The following is a 23074-nucleotide window of genomic DNA, read 5'->3' on the forward strand; positions in this document are numbered from 1 at the left end:
ACCATCTCCCACCTCCTCTCCCTCCTCTTCTTCCCTGTTCACTTTATGCCAGCCACTGTATGCCAGCTGTTGTACTGTACTACTGTGCTTTTCAAGGTATTGTACTGTAAGATTAAACATGCTTTCTTTATTTTTTGTGTTTGTTACGTATTATTTGTGTGAAAAATATTTTAAATGTATTACAGTACAGTACTATGCTACCGATTGTGTTTGTTGGGTACCTAGGCTAACCTTGTTGGACTTATGAACAAATTTGACTTATGAACGTGTTCTTGGAATGGAACTCATTCATATTTAGGGGTCTTACTGTATCCCCTTTTTTCTTGAGAACCAGGATTCTTATTGTGGAAGAAAAGCTATAGAGATGTAATATAGATAGGATTAATTTAAACAACATGTTGCACTACAGTGTGAGTATACAATCAACAAAATCCAGACTTTAGGAAATTCTACAGGTCAAATGGATCCACTTCTTCAACAAATAAATTTTAAGGAAAAGGATGGAAAGGGAATCTGTAAATTGAAAGAAACTTAGACACATGTTTTAAAATGAGAAAAATGGAACGATAGTGTCTAGAGATGAAACAATTGTATGAAACAATTGTAGAGGAATATAAGGAAATCATTAATATAAAAGTGAATAGTGATCACTTTTGAGGAGAGTGGGTTGAGATGCAGAGGGAAGGTAAAATACTGGAGTGGTTTCTAGGAATGGTTGTGAGGTATTTACAAGGGTATTTACCATATCATAACTAATTATGCTATACATTTGTTTTGTGCCATTTTCTCTGTATTTTAATTTAAAATTAAATGTTTTTTAAAAGATTTTAAAAGAATTAAATAAGAATATTTTGACCACGATACGAGAATTCCCAAGTTAGTGAGATTACCCAATATGCTGTCTCCTTAGAATCTTCTTGATTGCTTTCCTTTCCCAAGTGTGACTTCTCAGATTTTCGGCAGATTCTTTGAACTATCTTATCTCCTTTCAATTAAACATGTATTGAGAAAGCTGGACCTTTTGTCCTCTAAAATTTGCCACACTCTGGATAAACGTAAGTTAACATTGTAATAAAACATGTTTTTCTGCTCTTTGCCTATAGAATATATGTGTGTGTGTGGTGTGTGTATGTATAAATATATATGATAGAAATTACTTTCTGTTAAATTTTTATTGATACTATTGGAAAATCTTAGGTAAGTCATTTAATCTTCATTAGTCTTACTTTCCTCATCTGAATAATTAGCTAATAATTCTTACTTCATAGGATTTTTGCTGGGATAAAATTAGGTAATTAAGTAAATTTTATGTATAGTATATTGCACAACACTCAGTTCTCAATAAATAATTGGTAGCACTTTTGCTTTTCATTACTGATTTGTAAAAGGAGGAATAAAATATGATGCACAGTACTTCAAGTCTAGGTGGATGGGAAATTCATGAAGCCGTTGTTTGCAACAGAGCACCTATGAATAGAAGTTAGTTTGTGGACAAAATGAATTACATTTTGCTCATATGAAATCCATCTTTTGACAGCTAGTTAGTGGTTGATTATCTTAAGAAAATTCTAACCTCAAATAGAGTGGAGATTATGGTTCTTCTGAGGTTTCACTGGGCCGTTGTTAAGATTTTGAACATCTCCGATGCAAATGCGTGGATTCAGTCCTGTCTCTCTTGTCATGCAACAAGGGGAAGTGCTTAATTGAAGTGCTTTTCCGGTGGTATCATTAACCAAACAATTAATCTTAAAACTTTGATTCGAGTATTTGCTACACCATAATTAATCAAATATAATAGAAGAGAGGTGGACCAGGTAACAGAGAAATTTAGCTGAGTACTCCTTGCCAATGAGACCAGTGTCAGTGACAATAGAAAGAAACGATCAATGATGGTTAGCCAATTAAAACTTTCTCCTTCCACCCCTCCCATCTACCTCACCACGCATGATTCAATTACTGCATGAATATTATCTGTCCATTTTTCAGGTGTGACTATCTCTCTGTTTTCTTTTTAAAAATATATTTATTATTGTCACTGTTGTCTCCATTTGTTGCCCTTTAGAAGGCAGGGATTATGTATATACTAATTGTCCATTACTAATGCAAAGTACTACTCAGCCTCTTCTATGGCATGATTATCAATATAACAAATTACTACTGAAAATCATGCAATGTCTGGCATTCTTACATAGATCATGAATAACATATCTGGGACATTACAGAGCCTATTACCATGTTTAAATTACTATGAATTCCCTCATATTTCTTTTCAGTTCACTAATTTGTATTTTTTGAAATATGTGATAATCTTTCCTGTTATCTTAATATCTCCTAAGTATCAGCTGTATATTTATTTATCTCCATACCTTCTGAGCCTTTCTCTTCCCTTTTGTTCATCTAGTTAGTATATATAATGTTCAAAAATGTTTACTTAAATATATTTTCCTCCCTGTGCTAATGTTTTTAATCTCTATTTGCTCTAAATTAGAAATAATAAATGTACAAGTCCATGATCAATGGTTATTGGTCATAGGGAAAAGTAAGGGATGAAACCTAATCTAGAATATAGGGCTTCAACTCAGAGTTCAGTGTTATTCAAACGGCATCAAGACACATGAATTGCCCAAATAACACAACTAGGTTGTAATGTGCCTTTTATTACTGATAACATGATCTGGACAAATACAGCTTTAAGATTCTATTCTCCCCTGAGGATATGAGATCTCCCTTTTTTCCTTGAGATAAATGGATATTTTTGGTGAATAGGATCATCAGAGAACAGAGTAGTTTAAAAATAATATCCTTTGGGATTTTACTTTCAATTCTTTTATTTCCTTAGATTTTTATACATTTATTTTTATTTAATAAGCATTTATTGAGGATCCACTGTATTCTGAGCTGAATGATAGATGATAGTTAACAGTGAATAAACCAAAGTCTAAAATTTGTTGAGAGAGTTAAAAGAACATTTGAATAAATGGTAATTAAAATATATCAGGCACTTAGATAAAAGCACAATACTATTATTAAGTCAAATTTCCCAGGAGTTTTAGCATCCATTGAGTATCCTTCCCTGAGTCCATTATTATACTGGCATGTAAAAGTGGTTATTGTCTACACTAACATTCCTTCTACATGTGTTAGCCACTGTCTTGGTTACCTATTGCTGCACTACAAACCACGCTAAAATGTAGTGACTTAAAACAACTACTTTATTATTTGTCATGGTTTTGTGAATTGACTGGGATAAGCTGAGTAGTTCTTTTGTTCCACATGATATTATCTAGGTGTAGTCATGTAGAAGTTTGATTGACCTGGAACTTCCAAGATGGCTCACTCACATGGCTAGCATTTGAAGTTATATCTTGGCTGGTAGCTCTGCTGGAGCTGTTGACCAGTGTCCCCAAACTCAGCCTCTCACTGTGGCTTGGGATTCTCACAGCATGGTGATTGGATTCTGAGAGGGAGCATGATCATGTCTAAAGATAATGTTCCAAGAATAAGGGAGCAGAAGTTTCCCATCTCTTAAAGTCTGGACCCAGAATTGATACTATATTCCTTCTACCACACGTTTTTGCTTAAGCAGTCACAGATCCAACCAAAATTCAACATCCCACATCTAAATGGGGAAAATAACAAAGAATTTATTCTTTAATGCATCACAACTGGTATTCTTCTATAAAGAAAACATCTCTAACCTTCTTTCCCCCCTTTATTTTTGGGGGAGATATATGTTACTACAGATTCATAGATATATTTTTATTCATTACATTAAAGTCTATTGCCATCATGATTGATTTGAGATTCTAATTGTCCCAAATTTGGGTAGCAAATACCCTTCAAGCCAACTTCTGTGAGAACATGTCTTTTTGACAGAACTTCATTGGGAATACTTTCTTACTCTGGACAAGTGATAGTCTAGGCTCAACCTGTACTTTTCCTGAAATTAGCAATTTCTCCAAGTAATTCTGATACTAAAAGTGAGAAATGGTGAATATTTAGAAACCAATCACTAACAAATAGGTTTACTAATGAGTATTGCAAAAAGTATCCATTGCTTCCTGGATACTTTTTTTTCTTTAAACTTTCTTTTTCTTTTAAGGAGCTCCTACTAATCCTTCTAATTCAAATTCAAAACCTTCTGTCATTCCTTATTTGTACTTCCTTTCCCTAATAATGAGAAAATGGGCTCAAAATACATTTCTATACATTAATTAATACATTTACTCATTTGCTTTGCCTTACAATAACATACAATAAATACAAAAACAATTTAACAATTACAAATCCAAAACTACTAACAAAAAAACCTCCAAAGTGAAGTTCAAAATTTTTCAGTAGCTCTTTTTGTCCTAAGAATATATTCCACTAAGCGAAAAAAGAAAGACTACTGTGTAGGGCCTTAACTATACTTACACCCCTACTTCCCTATCGATACTTTTGAGCTTTGAGCTTTTTCGGCTGGCAATAAGATACTGGAATGTCCCCCCTGGGCAGAAACCGTTCCGAGCAAACAACAAAGGCCTGGAAAACAGGACATGTCTGAGACATGCCCTAACCGCGAGCAAACAAGTATGGCGGGGGATAAGAATGATTAAGCCAAAGAGTTTAAAGGTCGCCCCAGCCAACCATAACTCATGTGACTCAACCCCCCACCACAAAAACACGAAAATGTAAAGTAGGCATCCGACAGCCAACCAATCAAGGAACTAGAGCCAAGTCCCCACTCCGGTCCGGAACAAACAAAACAATGAGAAAAAAACCCTTGATATATCCACACTTTGCATAATGAAAAATGAAAGCTATAAAATGTATGTGATTCCGCTTGGGGGGGGTTCCTCTTCGGCCTCCTGCGTGAGGACCAAGGAACCCCGGTGCACCGGCTCCTAATAAACCTCTTGCGTGTTGCAGCAACTCTCGACTCTTGGCGGTTCTTGGGCGAGCTGGGATCCCTCGTAGACCATTCAGGTCTAACAGATTGGGGGCTCGTCCGGGATCCCCACTCGCCCCGGGTCGCAGGAACCTCGGGAGTCGGAGGTATCAGGTAGGCCTAATTGTCTGTCTGTTCGTCTTCTGTCCTCTGTAAGCCGCCATCAGAAAGAAGCCGTGCGAACTGGCTCGCTGTGAAATCTGTATTGGACTCCTGGCTAGGCAGACGTGCCAATAGCTGGTGTCCACGGACCCTGGGGGACGCCCTGGTGGTCCATCTGGAAGGAGAGACAAATTTTGTCTCCCCTTCACCGGTCCTGGCAGGATATACAAACTGCCATCTGAATCTGAGTTGGTTGCAGTTTTAAAACGAGCTCGCGGCGGCAATATTAAGGTGTGTCTTCTGAAATTTTATTGTTCTCCTGTGCTCTATCTTTCTCCTGACGGACGATAATGGGACAAACTATGACGACGCCTCTCTCTCTCACTCTAAGTCACTGGACCGAAGTTAAGGCTAGGGCCCACAACCTTTCGGTAGAAGTAAGAAAAGGGAGATGGCAAACGCTGAGTACCTCTGAGTGGCCTACATTTCAGACAGAGTGGCCACCCGAGGGATCCTTTATGTTAGATCAGATCAGGCTAGTCAAGTCTAGGGTCTTTAACACAGGACCCCACGGACACCCAGACCAGATACCATATATCCTGGTCTGGGAAGATCTAGTTCTCTCCCCGCCTCCATGGGTCCGGCCCTTTGTTCCCTCAACAGGCATGTCTGCATGCGCACCAGCACGGTCGGAAGTACTGGCCCTGAAAAAAGCCCTGGACGCCGAGAAGTCATCTGCAGCCCCGGACCCAAGGAAGGCGATATATCCAGACTTGCAGTCCGATCTACTTCTCCTCGATCCCCCCCCACCACCTTACCCTTCAGCCCTAGACCCCATACTACCTCCCGATTCCCCAGCTCCACAACCCTCCGCACCAATAGGGCCACCTGTTGTGGCAGAGGGGGGGGGTCCCTCGGCGGGCACCAGAAGCCGAAGGGCTATTTCCCCGGATTCTACCGCTCTACCCCTTAGAGAATATGGCCCCCCCGATAACCACGGGAATAGGCCCCTCCAATACTGGCCCTTTTCCTCTGCAGATCTTTATAACTGGAAGATGCATAACCTTACTTTCTCTGAAAATCCACAGGCTCTCACTGCTTTAATAGAGTCTCTTGTCTTCTCCCACCAACCCACCTGGGACGATTGTCAACAGCTCCTCCAGACTCTCCTCACAACTGAGGAAAGGCAATGGGTTCTCTTGGAGGCTAGAAAAAATGTGTTAGGCGCCAATGGGCAACCTACCCAGTTGCCTAATGAGATTGATGCCGGTTTTCCACTCGTCAGGCCGATTTGGGACTTCAATACCCCAGAAGGTAAGGAGCACCTGAAGATGTATCGCCAGGCTCTGGTGGTGGGTCTCCATGGAGCGGCCAGGCGCCCCACGAATTTGGCCAAGGTAAGAGAGGTAACTCAGGGGCCCCAGGAGTTGCCAACCGTGTTCCTAGAACGCTTAATGGAGGCTTTTAGACGGTTCACTCCTTATGATCCAACTTCTGAGGAACGTAAGGCCACCATAGCAATGGCCTTTATTGACCAGGCGGCCCCTGACATTAGAAAGAAGTTACAAAGGCTGGATGGCCTACAAGGTTTCTCAGTTCAGGACTTAGTAAAAGAGGCAGATAAAGTATATAATAAGAGGGAAACAGAAGAGGAAAGGGAAGAAAGGAAGCAGAAGGAGAAAGAGGCCCGTGAATTAAGGCGGGACAAGCGGCAAGAGAGGAATTTGAGTAAGATACTGGCCACTGTAGTCAGAGGAGGAAATATTAGAGACAGGAATAGATAGGAAGGGCGGACAGGAAGGCGACCATTAGACAAGGATCAATGTGCTTACTGTAAAGAAAAAGGTCACTGGGTAAGAGAATGCCCTAAAAAGAAGAATGGGGGAAAACCAACCAGAGACAAAATTTTACCCCTGGAAGAAGAAGATTAGGGAAGTCAGGGCTCGGACCCTCTCCCCGAGCCCAGGGTAACTCTTAAAGTGGAGGGGGAACCCGTCCAGTTCTTGGTAGACACCGGAGCTCAGCACTCAGTCCTCCTCCACCCAAAAGGCCCCCTCTCAACTAAAAGGTCATGGGTCCAGGGGGCTACAGGAAATAAGCAGTACTCATGGACCACACGAAGGACAGTAGACCTTGGGATGGGACAAGTAACCCACTCATTCTTGGTCATACCTGAGTGCCCATACCCTCTGCTAGGCAGGGACTTACTCTCTAAGGTGGGGGCCCAAATCCACTTTCAACCAGAAGGGCCCACTATAACTGACAACCAAGGGAGATTACTCCAAATTTTGACTATGAAGCTGGAAGATGAACATAGGTTATATGAAGTGCCCTCGCCTCCACAAGTTGATATGCAGGATTGGGTGACCAGGTTTCCACAGGCTTGGGCAGAAACTGCCGGTATGGGAATGGCAAAATATCGCCCCCCCGTGGTGATAGAACTCAAAGCAACCGCCACCCCGGTGACAGTCCTCCAGTACCCTATGAGCAAAGAAGCTCGGGATGGCATTCGTCCTCACATACAAAGGTTGCTGGAATTAGGGATCCTGGTAAGGTGCCAATCTGCATGGAATACCCCTCTTTTACCAGTTAAAAAGCCAGGAACTAATGATTACCGGCCGGTACAAGACCTACGTGAGGTGAATAAGCAAGTAGTGGACCTCCACCCCACGGTACCCAACCCCTACAATCTCTTAAGTACTCTTCCACCTCAGCACACTTGGTACACTGTTTTGGATCTTAAAGATGCTTTCTTCTGCCTGAGACTCTCCTCTCTCAGCCAGCCTTACTTTGCATTCGAATGGAAGGATCCAGGGTCGGGGATGTCAGGCCAGCTGACCTGGACTCGCCTACCCCAAGGATTCAAGAACTCCCCCACCATTTTCGATGAGGCCCTACACCAGGATTTGGCATCCTATAGAGAGTCCAACCCACAGGTAACTCTCCTTCAATATGTTGATGATCTTCCTTTAGCGGCAGAGACCCAAGAAGACTGCATCAGGGGGACTGAAAGGCTATTAACGGAACTTGAGACACTGGGATATCGGGCTTCAGCAAAGAAAGCACAAATATGTCAATGACAGGTCAGTTACCTGGGGTACTTGCTAAAAGAAGGACAGAGATGGCTCTCGGAAAGCAGGAAAAACACCGTTGCCCACATACCGGCCCCCAAGAGTCCTAAACAGGTTAGGGCATTTTTGGGGACGGCCGGATTCTGTAGGCTATGGATTCCGGGGTTTGCTGAATTAGCAGCCCCTTTGGATCCCCTGACCAAGAACGGCATCCCTTTCGCTTGGGGTGATAAAGAACAACGGGGTTTTGACAAAATTAAACGAGCCCTACTATCAGCCCCGGCTTTGGGGCTACCAGATGTAACTAAGCCTTTCCATCTGTACGTGGCCGAGAATAAAGGTATCGCAAAGGGAGTACTAACTCAGAAACTGGGCCCCTGGAATCGCCCGGTTGCGTACCTATCAAAGAAATTGGATCCTGTCGCAACAGGATGGCCCGCCTGCTTAAAAATAATCGCCGCCGTGGCCGCTTTGGTCAAAGATGCTGACAAATTGACTTTGGGACAGAACTTAACGATAACAGCCCCCCATGCATTAGAAAGTGTGATTCGTCAGCCACCCGACAGGTGGCTAACAAATGCCAGAATGACTCATTACCAAACCCTGCTGTTAAATTCAGACCGTATTAAGTTTACATCAGCCACAGGACTTAACCCGGCCACCTTGCTGCCTGACTCCGACCTAGAAGGCACCACCATCATCCATGATTGTCAGGAAGTATTGGCTGCAGCACACGGTAGCAGGCCAGACTTGATGGATCAGCCTCTCCCCGATGCCAACTTTACCTGGTTTACCGATGGAAGCAGTTTCCTAGAAGAAGGTAAGCGTCGGGCGGGAGCAGCTGTGGTAGATGGGAAAGAGGTCATCTGGGCAGCCGCATTACCGCAAGGGACATCGGCCCAACGGGCTGAACTAATTGCCATGACCAGGGCATTGGAACTAGCAGAAAACAAAAAGGTAAACATCTATACGGACAGTAGGTACGCATTTGCTACCGCCCACGTCCACGGAGCCATCTACCAACAAAGAGGGTTGCTCACCTCGGCGGGCAAAGAAATTAAAAACAAAGAGGAAATAGTGGCCCTGCTAGCTGCCCTCATGCTCCCCACTAAAGTCAGCATCATTCATTGCCCCGGGCACCAGAAGGACAATACCCCGGTGACACGGGGCAACAACATGGCAGATAGAGTGGCACGAGAAGTGGCGCTAGGGGAAATCATACTAGAACTATCGGACAAGAGTCCTGGGGAACCAAATGACAAGGGAATAACCCCCCCAGCCATAACCAAAGAAACATTGTCTCTTCAACAAGCAAAACCCATGCTACAACAGATTCATAGATGGACACACTTGGGAACCAAAAAAATGGTCTCCCTACTACACAAGGCAGGTTATGATACCCCTGGACTAACCAAATTAGCTGAACAGATTGCCCGGGAGTGCATTCCATGCCAACAGGTAAACTCCCATAAAGGAAAACTTGAGAGAGGGAAAAGGCTCAGAGGAGACCGCCCAGGAGCCTATTGGGAGGTCGACTTCACTGAAATACGCCCTGGAAGGTATGGTAACAGGTATCTCCTAGTTTTCATAGATACCTTCTCAGGATGGATAAAAGCTTTCCCAACGAAAAAGGAGACAGCTACTGTGGTGACCAAGAAGATCTTAGAAGAAATTTTCCCCTGGTTCGGGGCACCAAAGGTAATAGGATCCGATAATGGTCCCGCCTTCGTCACCCAGGTAAGTCAGGGTGTGGCCAAATACCTGGGGACTGATTGGAAATTACATTGTGCCTATAGACCCCAGAGTTAAGGACAGGTAGAAAGAATGAATAGAAATCTAAAAGAGACCCTAACTAAATTGTCCATAGAGACTGGCGGTACAGATTGGACGGTGCTCCTTCCCTTAGCCCTGTTTCGGGCTAGAAATACCCCCTCCCGCTATCATCTCCCTCCATTTGAAATTCTATACGGGGCCCCACCTCCCCTTCTCACGCTCGGGGAAGGAATAAGTCCTGACTGTCAGAATAACACTGACTTATATGCTAGGCTATTGGGACTCCAGTTGGTCCAAAAAGAGGTGTGGTCCCAGCTGGCAGAGGCTTACCGACCGGGAACACCAGCAGAGGCTCATCCCTTCCAAGTCGGAGATTCCGTGTACGTCCGTCGACACCAAACCCAGACACTAGAGCCTCGGTGGAAAGGACCATACATCGTCCTGCTCACCACCCCCACGTCTATAAAGGTAGACGGCATCGCTGCTTGGATTCACGCCTCACACGTAAAAGCTGCGCCAGCGTCTGCATCATCATCAGAATGGCGGGCCCAAATGACCAGCAACGCGCTCAAGCTCAAGCTCCTGCGCTCACCAGACTCATAACTCTGACTTTGTTACCCCTACTGGCTGTGAGTAACTTTAGTCCTCACCTGCCCCAGCGTTTAACCTGGCAGGTAATTTCCCAAACTGGAGATGTAATATGGTCTGTTAGCCATACCGCTGCCCCTTGGACCTGGTGGCCAGACCTCTTCCCCGATGTTTGTAAGTTGGCCCTGGGAGCCCCGCCTAACTGGGATGTAGGGGGATATCACGATCAACAAACTGCCCCGAATCAGCGGCCGGGGACAGCGCCCGGGGACTGGGGATTAGTCCCTGGGGGGGGAGGTTGTTCGACCAAGAATCGGAGAAGCATGCTCAGGGCCCTCTCCTTTTATGTATGCCCTGGATTCTATCGTCACCGGTCTTTGAATTATCAGTGCGGGGGAAGAGAACATTTCTATTGCAAGAGCTGGGGGTGTGAAACCACTGGGGACACCTACTGGAAACCCACCTGGGAAGAAAAACAAAAATTGGATAGATGGCCATTCATGGGGTATAAGGTTTTACAAAGCAGAATATGATGATGGGCTCCTAATGACCACCAAATTAAAGATCGAGACCCCTACTCCCGTCCCTATGGGCTCCAATCCTGAGATTGGGCACCCTCTGCTACCCTTGGCCCCACCCACAATACTACCAGGGATAAGAAACCAGACTTCTGGACTAAGAGAAATAACAATCAAACCCAGAGCCCCCCGAGACCGAATGCTCTCATTGGTCCAGGTGGCTTTTGGGGTCCTAAATGCCACAAATCCAGAGGCTACCAAATCATGTTGGCTTTGCTATGCTGCTCCTCCCCCTTATTATGATGCTATAGGATATAGTTCTAATTTTAGTAATGTCAACTCTTCAGATCAATGTCGATGGAAACAAGAAGGAAATAGTAAATTGACCTTGTCTTCAGTATCAAGAAACGGTACATGTGTAGGAACGCCCCTCCCCCCCCCCCCCCCCCCCGTCCCATCGACATCTCTGTACCAATTCAAGCCTCCCACAGGGCTCAGGATATCTCCTCCCTCCTCAGGATGGATGGTGGGCATGTAACACGGGATTGACTCCTTGCATTTCTCTAGAGGTCCTCAATGCTTCGGCCGACTTTTGTGTGTTAGTCCAGCTGGTCCCCAGACTCATCTATCATTCAGATTCATCTTTTCTAGACGAATATGAAGGCAAAAGGAGACTTAAGAGAGAGCCCGTAACCCTCACCCTGGCTGTACTCCTAAGACTAGGAACGGCAGCCGGGGTAGGTACAGGTGCAACAGCCCTCATCCAACAACCTCACTACTATGCTAACTTAAGACAGGCTGTAGATGTCGATCTCCGGGTGTTAGAAAGTTCCATAACTCAGTTAAAAGACTCACTCACCTCGCTCTCAGAGGTAGTAATGCAGAACAGGAGGGGACTAGACCTGCTGTTCCTTAAGGAAGGTGGACTATGTGCCGCACTAAAAGAAGAGTGCTGTTTTTATATTGATCATTCTGGGTCTATCACCGAAACTATGGACAGGCTTAGGGAGCGCCCGGACAAAAGGCAACAAGAAAGGGAAAATCAAAAAGGATGGTTCCAATCATGGTTTGACAAATCACCCTGGCTTACTACTTTAATTTCCACCTTGTTAGGACCCCTCATTATTTTGTTGCTGCTCTTAACTTTTGGACTATGCATTTTAAATCGCTTGATAGCCTTTATCAGGCAACGTGTCAGCACAGTACAAGTGTTAATGCTAAGACAACAATATCAAAGCTTGCAGAGAGAAGCTGAAATTCCATGATTGAAATTAATTGCAAAAAGAAAAGGGGGGAATGTAGGGCCTTAACTATACTTACACCCCTACTTCCCTATCGATACTTTTGAGCTTTGAGCTTTTTCGGCTGGCAATAAGATACTGGAATGTCCCCCCTGGGCAGAAACCGTTCCGAGCAAACAACAAAGGCCTGGAAAACAGGACATGTCTGAGACATGCCCTAACCGCGAGCAAACAAGTATGGCGGGGGATAAGAATGATTAAGCCAAAGAGTTTAAAGGTCGCCCCAGCCAACCATAACTCATGTGACTCAACCCCCCACCACAAAAACACGAAAATGTAAAGTAGGCATCCGACAGCCAACCAATCAAGGAACTAGAGCCAAGTCCCCACTCCGGTCCGGAACAAACAAAACAATGAGAAAAAAACCCTTGATATATCCACACTTTGCATAATGAAAAATGAAAGCTATAAAATGTATGTGATTCCGCTTGGGGGGGGTTCCTCTTCGGCCTCCTGCGTGAGGACCAAGGAACCCCGGTGCACCGGCTCCTAATAAACCTCTTGCGTGTTGCAGCAACTCTCAACTCTTGGCGGTTCTTGGGCGAGCTGGGATCCCTCGTAGACCGTTCAGGTCTAACACTGAGTTTAATATATATATTTGAATATTGGGATCCACATACAAGAAACAAAATTTCAAGATATCTGTCACATTTTTGAATAGTCTGACCAAAGGGAAGTGTTTGTGTTTGTGCGTGTGTGTGTGTGTGTGTGTGTGTCTGTGTCTGTGTCTGTGTCTGCCTTTGCAGACTAGGAATTTCAATGATAACCCCCAGACTAAAATGTAAAATATAGGCTCTACTGGAAAGTACATCCTAAGAAGTCTTCTACAACTTTGTGTGCTATAAATCAGTATTTCACCAAACTGGGTCTGCATACTAACTGCCCACAGAATCACTCATGGACTTGTAATAAATGTGGATATCTGGAACACACACAAGATCTGCCATATTATATCTGGACATAGGCCCTGGAATTTGTATTTTGTCAAATGGTCTAAGTGCTTTTTTTTTTTTTTTTTGCGGTACGCAGGCCTCTCACTGTTGTGGCCTCTCCCGTCGCGGAGCACAGGCTCCAGATGCACAGGCTCAGCAGCCATGGCTCACGGGCCTAGCCACTCCGCGGCATGTGGGATCTTCCCGGACCGGGGCATGAACCCGTCTCCCTGCATCGGCAGGTGGACTCTCAACCACTGCACAACCAGGGAAGCTCGGTCTAAGTGCTTTTTACGAATATCAAAATATCTAGGACTGAGACTTCCCTGGTGGTCCAGTGGTTAATAACCCACCTTCCAATGCAAGGGGTGCAGTTTCGATCCCTGGTTTGAGAACTCAGAACTCACATGCCACGGGGCAACTAAGCCTGCACACTACAACTAGAGAGCCAACATGCTCTGGAGCCCACGTGCCACAACTAGAGAAGCCCTTGTGCTGCAACGAAGAGAAGACCCAACACAACCAAAAAAAACAAGCTTAAAAAAACCCCCAAAATATCTAGGACAGTAATTAGGACAGATTGGCTATATAATAATTTATAATTCAATTAATTAAATTAAAGCTGTGAATCAAGTAAGGCACCCCTTCAACACTTTTAATGATTCCCCTTGGAGTAAAGAAAAACACTCAAATTTCTTAGTTTGACATTCAAGATCCTGTGTCAAAAGTCTTCAGCTCTTTCAAATCCTATGTCATTTGTCTCTACACGTAACCTCCTAGTACTCCTCTCCTAGTTGAGCACTTTAGTCCTCAGTCATCCTGAATATTCATTGCTACTGTAGCATGTTTGGGACATTTTTTTTGCTTTTGTAACCTTTTTCCTATTTTTATCTCCCCATGCAATGTCTTCCTTTCGCACAAAAACCCACCCTTTACCACAGTCTGTCTAAATCTCACCAAATTTCAGAACTCTATTTAAATCTCGACTCGTTCTAATATTCCTACTTTTTACTCCTTTAGCATTTTGTGCCTCTACTAAAGTATATATCACAGTCTGACTTATATGAGAATCACTTCTGTCATGCATCTGTATGAATATGTATCTGTATGATCCCTAGAGGATTAGTCCATGTCTTTCAATCCACATGTCATTTTATTTATGACAAATGTTTAATACTTGCTTCTTGATTTGACTATAATAAAAGTGTCTATTTTTTACCTTTTATGTGCCATTCTCCCAAGCCTTATTGTTCACTACAAAAATTTAAAGAGCTTCTTAAAGAACACCTATTTTTACTTTTCATAATAAACAAATGACTTAATTGTGTCAGAAATAGCAGTTACTGTGACATAGCCATTACTTCTTTTTAAAGATACATGGACCCTGGTTTTCACAAAGCATCAAATGGGGTACAATTTTGGGATAGAAAAAGGTCATGATTTGATTTACGTTTAAAAGGATAACTTTGATTATCCTATTGTGAACAGACTGAAGACTTTTTTCTAAGAAGAAACAAGGAACTAAGCAAATATAACGAGGGACACTAAGAGGAAACAAGGGCTAAAGTTGGGAAACCAGCTACGTAGCTACTGAAATGACCCAGGATTAAGATGATGGTTACTTGAACTTGGGGTGTTACAGGGGAAAATGTAAGAAATGTTTGAGTTCTAAATATATTTTGAAGGTAGAACCAATACAATATCCTGATAGATTGAATGTAGTATATGTAATAAAAAGAAAAGTAAATCTAAAAATTTTTGAATTCAGCAATTGATAGATGGACTTGCCATTAACTGAGATAGTAAAGACTGCAGATAGGACAGGTTTGTGTATGAGGGAAGGGATTTCCCAGAGTTCAGTTTTTACATGTTAAATTAAACATATTAAATGTTATATCTAAGTAGGCAACTGGCTATATGGGTCTAGAATTTAAGAGAGAAGTCTTGGCTGGAGATAAATTTGTAAGTCATGGGAGGTAAAGAAGAAGAACAGCAAAGGAGACTAAGAAGAAGCAATCATATTGATGTAGGGAGAGAACAAGGAAAGTGTGGCATCCAGAAGCCAAGTAAAGATAGCATAGTAAGAAGGGAGAAGTCATCCACCATGAATACTTCTGCTTAAAAGACATGTAAGGCAAGGACTAGAACTAAACATAGGATTCAAAGAAAATTGTGACTTGGGAAAGCAGCTTTGAACTAGTACTGGAAATTAAAGCCTGATAGGAGTGTGTTTAAAAGAAAATCAAAGAAGTAGAGAAAATGAACATATTTTTTGAAGAATTTTGGTATATAGATGGCAAGGAGGTAGATGACAAGGGAAATAAAATTTAGATATTTGTTTTCATTTTATTTGGAGATATTTTAAGATGGGAGGGAGAATTAGCAGCATGTTTATATGCCAAAAAGAATGTCTCTTTATAGCAGATATGATGTACAAGAAATGGAGATTTCCTAGAGCCACTCCTTGAGAAGGTTTGAAGGGCTCTAGCCCACAGATACAGAGAGTGATGTTAGGTGGGAGCAGACATTGTTTCTCTTGGTTAACAGACAGGGCTATGGACTAAATGTTTGTGTTGCCTCAAAATTCATACGATGAAGCTCTAATTCCCAATGCAATGATATTTGGAGGTGGGGCCTTTGGGAAGTAATTAGGTCATGACTGTGGAGCCCTCATGATGGGATTAGTGCCCTTATAAGAAGAGGCAGAAGAGAAAAAAAAATCTCTCTCTCTCTCTTTCTCTTTCTCTCTCTGCCATATGAGGATACAGCAAGAAGACATCCCTCTGCAAACCAGAAAGGGAACTTTCACCAGGAAAAAAATCAGCCATCACCTTCATCTTGCACTTCTCAGCTTTCAAAATCATGAAAAATAAATTTCTTTTGTTTAAGTTGCCCAACCTGTGGTATTTTGCTGTAGCAGCCCAAGCTCACTAAAACAGTCAGCAAAGAGAGGTTATGAAACCACAGGAGAAAAGATGAGAGTAGAGTCATTGAGACTAGGGGAGTCACATGAGGCATGGAAATCATAAGAGACTTAGTCAAATGGCCTGAATCAGTTTTGAGAAAATTTGTAGAATTGTTCCAAGGAATGAATTTAGGTGTTAAAGCTTCAGAGTTCGCCAGCCTTTTCAATCTGTAAAACTCTAAATTTCAGCTTCCAGAAAGTTTCTGTTACTTTAAATCTGAAAGATTTAAACTTTCCCTTAGAGTTTTAAAAACTGTATGTTGGCATCTGCTCTGTATTTTCCAAGAATCAAGAAACAGAATGTGTAAAGTCTGGAGGTTTACATACTAAGCTTCCAGGTCTTTTTCCTCAATGTTAATTTGCACAGGTAGGAGTAGGGGGGAGGAAACGTTATCCCTGAAGCACCATTTATGATATAAGCAGTCATTTGAAAAAAAAAAAAAAATGAATCAGAGAAAACATCCAAGAAGGTATAGTCTGGTTATTAATTAGGAGAGGCAGAATTCAGCAGAACTCAGTTGTGATATTCAAGATAATGAATAATCTCAGAGCTCATGTCTCTCTCTCTCTGATGAAGTATTGGACAAAGATTCAATTATAAATTGGATTTCATATAACAAATGGATAAATGATAGCATGAATTTGGAAGGAATAAACAATTTCTGTTGAGCTGAGATTCAACCAGAGGGCAGGTTTGACAAGTAAGAAAGATATTTCAGGGCTTCTGGGGGTGTTATTTGAAGTGATTTAATTTACCAAGCTCAGCAGCATTAATTAAACTTAATTAAAATTAGCACATTAAAAATTAAATCCTTGCAGTTTGAACAGCATCTTTGTTGTTGTTGTTGTTATTTTATAAAATTAAGTCTCCCTGTACATAATGATCATCTACTATAACTTACTCTGAAGACCTCATTCTCTGCAGTTACTGCTGTGATAAATACTACTGTGAAATAATGCTCATTGAGAAAACCTCACTTACACACAATGGTCTTTAAGTCATATTAAGAAATGCTTGAACAATTCAATTATTTTAAAAAAAGAAAGGGGAAATAAATAAATAGGGGCTTAAAGAACACAGCTGAAAGACCTAGCTCTGAGATTTATTTAGGCTATAATTTGTGAAAAGTAATTTAATTTTTCTAACCTTTATTTTCTCAGTTTCTGCTCCACAGGGATAATTATCCCTGCTCTTGTATCATTTTCGGGATTTAATGAGATAAAAATGTGCAAATCACCTAACATTGTCTGGGAGGTTATAGATATTTAATAGATATTTTATAGATACTTATTGAATCTGAGAATGGTAGCATAAAAATATTTCAGTGAAAAAGCTGAGAGGTTTACTATTATTTAAGCAAGATGGGAGGAAGTTTTCCCTGATTTTATGCATTTAAATGTTTGAGATTCTGTATAGCTGCATCCATTTCAGAGCCTAACTTGTTCTCAAGATTGGGTAAAACACAACCTTCCCTAATCCTCTGCCAAAATTATCCTAATTCAAAACCTCCAGCTATTAAAAAATCACTCACTGTCATTAAGAGTTGTGGGTACTTCTGCAAACATGCTATTTGTAGGGTGATTTGTTTAGGAACATGAGTGAAGAAGAACATGTTGGAGAGAAAGAACAGCCAGTATTTTATGGTTCCATGCTTGAATTTTCTCAGTAGGAAAGCACTTTGCCTGAGTTATTTCAATGCCTACTAAGAAATAAAATTGGCTATTGCAGTAGGTAAACTGTTTCTGTTTATGCCACAATTTTAAAAGTCACATCATATCTGGTAAACTAACAACTCTGACTCTGGAATAAAACTGGTAGTCAAAAAGAGGGGTACAGTGTTGTCATTCCCAGGTGATTAAAGATCCACCCAACTGTAAAATCCAAACCAGTGGCCCACTCTGTTCTTGATACTCTCATCCCCAGGAATATTAGCATCAGTGTTATAGACATACCATTCTGTAGAATATTTTGTTTGATTGATAAGTCAGAAAGCATGCTGGAAAAGTCAGTCCAGGTCCTGTCTTGCTCTCCCCAACTATGTATTCAAATCTCCATTGGTCAGATTAAGTGTAGGGATTGAGAACTTCCAGGAGAAATGGTAAAGAATGAATTCATTTCAGTTTATGCATAATGCCCTTACATGTAGCTTGGAAGAAGCATGAAGAGTCAGCACCCCTTTGACAGGAGCAAGGAATAAGAACATTTGACAGACAGAGATTTTCATTTAGACATTGCATTAGTATCCCGGTGTTGCTATACAAATTACCACAAACTGGGTAAATTAACACAAATTTATTCTTTCACAGTTGTGGCTGTCAGAAGTCCAAAATCAAGATGCCAGCAGGGCACCCTTCAAAGGCTCTAGGGGAGAATCCTCCCTTGCCTCTTCCAGCTTTTGGTTACTATAGTTATTCTTTGGCTTGTAATAGCAAAACTTTGATCTCTGCCTCTGTCATCTATGGCCTTCTCTCTCTGTCTCTCTTCTATATTATGTTCGTCCATCTTTTATAAGGACACATTTCATTGGATTTAGGGTCCATCTGGCTAATCTAGGATGATCTCATCTCAACACCTTTAACAACATAATTACATCTGCAAAGACCTCATTTCCAAATAAGGTCACACTCACAGTATCAGAGGTTAGGATTTGGACATATCTTTTTAGAGCCACTATTCAACCTATTGTAGACATTAAAACTTTCCTTGGCTGGGGTGCCAACAGAAGTAAATTCAGTCACTGACAAGAAGGATCTGTGTATAGATAACTTAGAACTAGGATGATTCAAAACTAATCACCCCCTCCACCAGCCACATAGACAGTGGTTCAGGCAAAAACCTCCTCACTCCCTTCGAATACAGAAAAAAAAGCTGGTAGCAGCTTGTAAGAAGTCTTTGTCACCTATTTGTCCCTTTATCCTTTTCTCTACCAACCAAAAAAAAAAAAAAAAAGATACATCTTTCAAATCAATGTGCTCTCATTTGCTTCCTTATTTTCAAAATTGCATGAGTTGTCTGTCTTTCTTATTATTTTAGTGACTTGTTATGTTTGCAACCCAATTCAAGTGAAATCATTTTCTCCTCAAATCACCACATAAATAACAGCATATTTTGAAAGAAAATATTGTATATAATATATTGTATAAAGCCTAGCTGATAAAAGTTACCATCTAAGTTGAAATCAGAAGCAACCTCTAAACAATTGCTGTTTGGCTGAAATAAAGATACAGCAAGGTGTTTTGAAATGACCATAAACCCGGAGTCAAGCATTTCTGGATTCAAATCTAATTTTTTCTATATATTACCTGGATAATCCTAGATACGGTTCTCCTCTCTACTAATTTATTTTCTCACTCATAAAATGGAGCTATCAATACTTATTTCCTACTGTTGTTGTCAGGGTTATAAAAATACAGTGTCTGGCATAGAGCAGGTATATATAGGTGTAATTATCCTAAAGGATTTTTTGGAGGAACTATATATAATAACTACCATGGAAATTATCATTCCTATCTGAAAATCTATATTTTAAACTGCTCTCAAAAACCAATAGAAGTATTTGTGAAAACTCATTTCCTTCTTGTCATTCCTATAGTTTTGCCAATTTTGAGACACATGTACTAGAGAGAATATCCACCTGCCATTTTCACTTTCTAATATTGGATTCTTAGACCACCACTAAGGATGTACTAAATGTGAAAGAGGTCCCATTACAAGATGCTGAAGGTCTATCCCAACTCTCAGATTCTCAGTTATTCTAATTGCCCAAGACAAGTGGCCTGACCTCTTTAATGTGTCATATATATTGTCAGCTAAACAATTTTTCCACTTATGACATCTTCTCTTTGCTTTAAAGTGGATCAGAATAAACCTAATAATTAAAATGTGTTTAATCTACATAGATAACACTTGGCCTAACTAGTTTGGAAATCTTTTATTATTACCATTGTTAATATTTTAAGACAGATAAATGAAAACATCTTTTGAATGATTGAGCATTTAGTGTCAATGAGGGAACTGGGCAAATAATTTGACAATATGGTTTATTTAGAAGATCAGAAATTTCCAGTTAGCTCATTCTGTAGTTTTAGGCTTTCTATAATATCCTAAGCCGTTACAGGAGTTGGGCCAGGGGCTTGACCTAGGAAGAGCCAGTAATGGAGAACAAATCAATCACATGGAAGGCAGACCCTTGATTGAGTAAAGAGGAGTCAAAGTCAGTGTATTAGAATAAAGGGTAATTAAATACCTAGGCAATAAAGGAGGCTCTGGCTCATAATATGACTTGACAAGGTAGTCTACTACACTGGAAAGAGCAATAGATTATCACTTAGACATGTCAACAGGATAGGGCATGTATTAAAAGAGGAAAAAAGGAAAATCTACTGCTTATTAGGGGAGACTGTCTAGTCCAAAAGAAAGCACTCTGTTCAGATACCCCAGGGATGGGCAACAAGAGATAATTTAGCCAATGGGTGGCATCAGATATGGTAATAAGATGGGACTTCCCTGGTAATCCAGTGGTTGAGACTCCACACTTCCCCTGCAGTGGCAATCCCTGGTTGGAGAACTAGGATCCCACATGCTGTGTGGCATGGCCAAAAATATATATATAGAGATGGTAATAAGAGATATTGAGGTCATGGCAAACAGAAACAGGGATATGAGCACTTCACTAGATCAGAAGAAATAAGAGAGGATGTATTAGAATGTGTCAGAATCTAGTACAGGTAAGAATATAGCTTTCAAGAAATAATTAAGTAGTCAACTCAACTATTGAGTATAATACTGTCATTTACTGAACTCCTACTATACACCTAAGCTGAATGTCTCAGCAGCCAGGATGATCCCTTGGGACTGGAAACAGGTGGATAGTTGCTTCCATATGTTGAAATATAAGCAAAATGTGGAGTGAACCTATGTCTATCTTGATTATTTTTTTTGAAGGGAGAGTCAGGCATTCACAAAAATGCCTAATGTATTATGAGCTTTTAATAAATACTTGTGAAAAGATGAGTCCAAGATGTACTCAGACATTTTCTTTACCTTTTATAGTCCAATGTTAAAGGGAAAATAGACCTAGGGTTAAAGATGGGGAAATAGCATCTAATCTCACAGGGTTAGAAATTGAGTTTCTATTAGTACAAGACCCACATTTTCTCTTTCGTATTTTGGTAATTTCTTACATATGATAACAAATCACCACTGTCAAGTGATAACAGAGGTGTCTTATGTAATTCTTATCATCACTCAAAATATTCTGTACTTCCCACCTCTTTCCATTTTAGCTAATTCAATACTACCTTGCTCCACTTCTAAGAACCAAATGCCCAATACAAGGAGAAAATTCATCCAAGGTAAGGTAGAAAAAGTAAATCAGTAGAAGGACAGATGGTCAAATACACAGAGTGAGATATTTTTCTGTGTATCAGGAACGAATTAGCTTCTAAAATCTTCTATGAAATATGTATAGGAAAGGCTACCACACTTGTCATACTTTAGAATTTTTTCTTACAACTTTAAGAGAAGGAGAGATTATAGATGGTATAGACAACATTCAGCCAGAGACACAAGCAATGTCATAGGAGACTATCAACAAATAGTGGCTGGTTCACAAACAGGTCTGTGAACAAGAGCTACTTTTGCTACAGGAACAAATTTTTTCAAATTTCTGGGCCTCAGTTTCCTCATCAGTAAAACAAGAATGCTGAACTAGATAATCTTAAAGTTACTTGTAGCATTGATTCTGACACTCAATGGGTATTCCTTCAATCTATGGCACCCTCTCTGCTACACTCTTTATTTTAATATACTTGGCTCTAAAGTGAATGTGTTTTGCTCTCTCACCATGGAAGTCAGTCTTCAGAAGAATGATTATTCTCTCTACATCCATCTGAAGCTGATTTCTGAAGTGAGCATCTGTTTCCACTCAGGTAAGAGGCTGAGATGAATCTGCTCTCAGAGATGTCTGTGTACTGTGTGTCAGGCAAAGAAGAGAGGGGGAAAATCAACTGAAAAGAATGAAATGTTTGAAAAATCATTAAATGCCCATCAGAAACCTACAGAAATAGAAACAGAAAAAGAGAAGACAGACTTGAATACTTGTCAACTGAGCAAAATGTGGACCTAATGAGACTGCTGAAAAGGAAAATAAAACCCTGGCCTCTGTGTTCTTTCTCTCCCCCAAAACAAGCTCATCAGCTGGAGGAAATAATTAAGAGGAAGTTTACAAAGAGTTTGTGCTGAACTTTAGAGAGAAACTTGGATTCTGTAGTGGGGAAAAGCAGTGAGTTGAAGGGTCAATATCAACATTTAGATGACTGATACTGTCTTATGCAACTTAAAATTCCAAAAGTACTAAAAGAAAATCAAGAGTTAAGGGTTCAGGTAAACATTGTTTTAGGGCCTCAGAAGAACTAGCCAGGCTGGAGTAATCATTTGAGTCCTAGATAATGGAGAGAAAACAATCAAATAGCCAAAAATTGTCAAAATTATTTAAAGCACTAAAATTATCTTAATAGTCTGTATGATAGTCAGTCTACTTAAGAGATATAATCAATTGTTGAAGAAGAGGAGGATGTCAGTGATGACCTGTGGATTTGTGGGAAGCATAATTAGATGGAAGAAGGTACCATTCACTAAGATAGAAAACCCAGGAAGATAATTAGATAGGGGATTCAGAGGGCAAGTGGGGAAGATAATTGGTTATGTTTTGGACATTTAGTTTTAATAGATCTCCTGAAACATCCAAAGGTATTGGCAAAGTAAAATATTGAGAATGTAGAGGAAATGTCTAACTTGAATTACTGTAATGAAAATCTTATGGTGGAAAATATCACCTTCAAAGAGAGCCCTGTGTAAGACGGAAAGTGGGCCTTGCAGAAAATATTGAAGAA

The 23074-nt window shown here is 40.9% G+C and overlaps 1 protein-coding gene across 1 annotated transcript in view; it reads left to right on the plus strand.

Moving 5' to 3' along the window:
* The first annotated feature begins 5160 nt into the window (after window positions 1–5160).
* Window positions 5161–23074, plus strand: part of LOC136793240 (uncharacterized) — a 153597-nt gene continuing 135683 nt past the window's right edge. The window contains exons 1-2 of the mRNA XM_067021532.1: window positions 5161–6429; window positions 10149–10505. Coding sequence (XP_066877633.1) covers window positions 5383–6429; window positions 10149–10505 — 1404 coding nt within the window. The 5' untranslated portion in view covers window positions 5161–5382. The remainder of the gene's footprint in view (window positions 6430–10148; window positions 10506–23074) is intronic.

Source organism: Kogia breviceps, chromosome 19 (assembly GCF_026419965.1).
Source record: "Kogia breviceps isolate mKogBre1 chromosome 19, mKogBre1 haplotype 1, whole genome shotgun sequence".
Taxonomy (NCBI): domain Eukaryota; kingdom Metazoa; phylum Chordata; class Mammalia; order Artiodactyla; family Physeteridae; genus Kogia; species Kogia breviceps.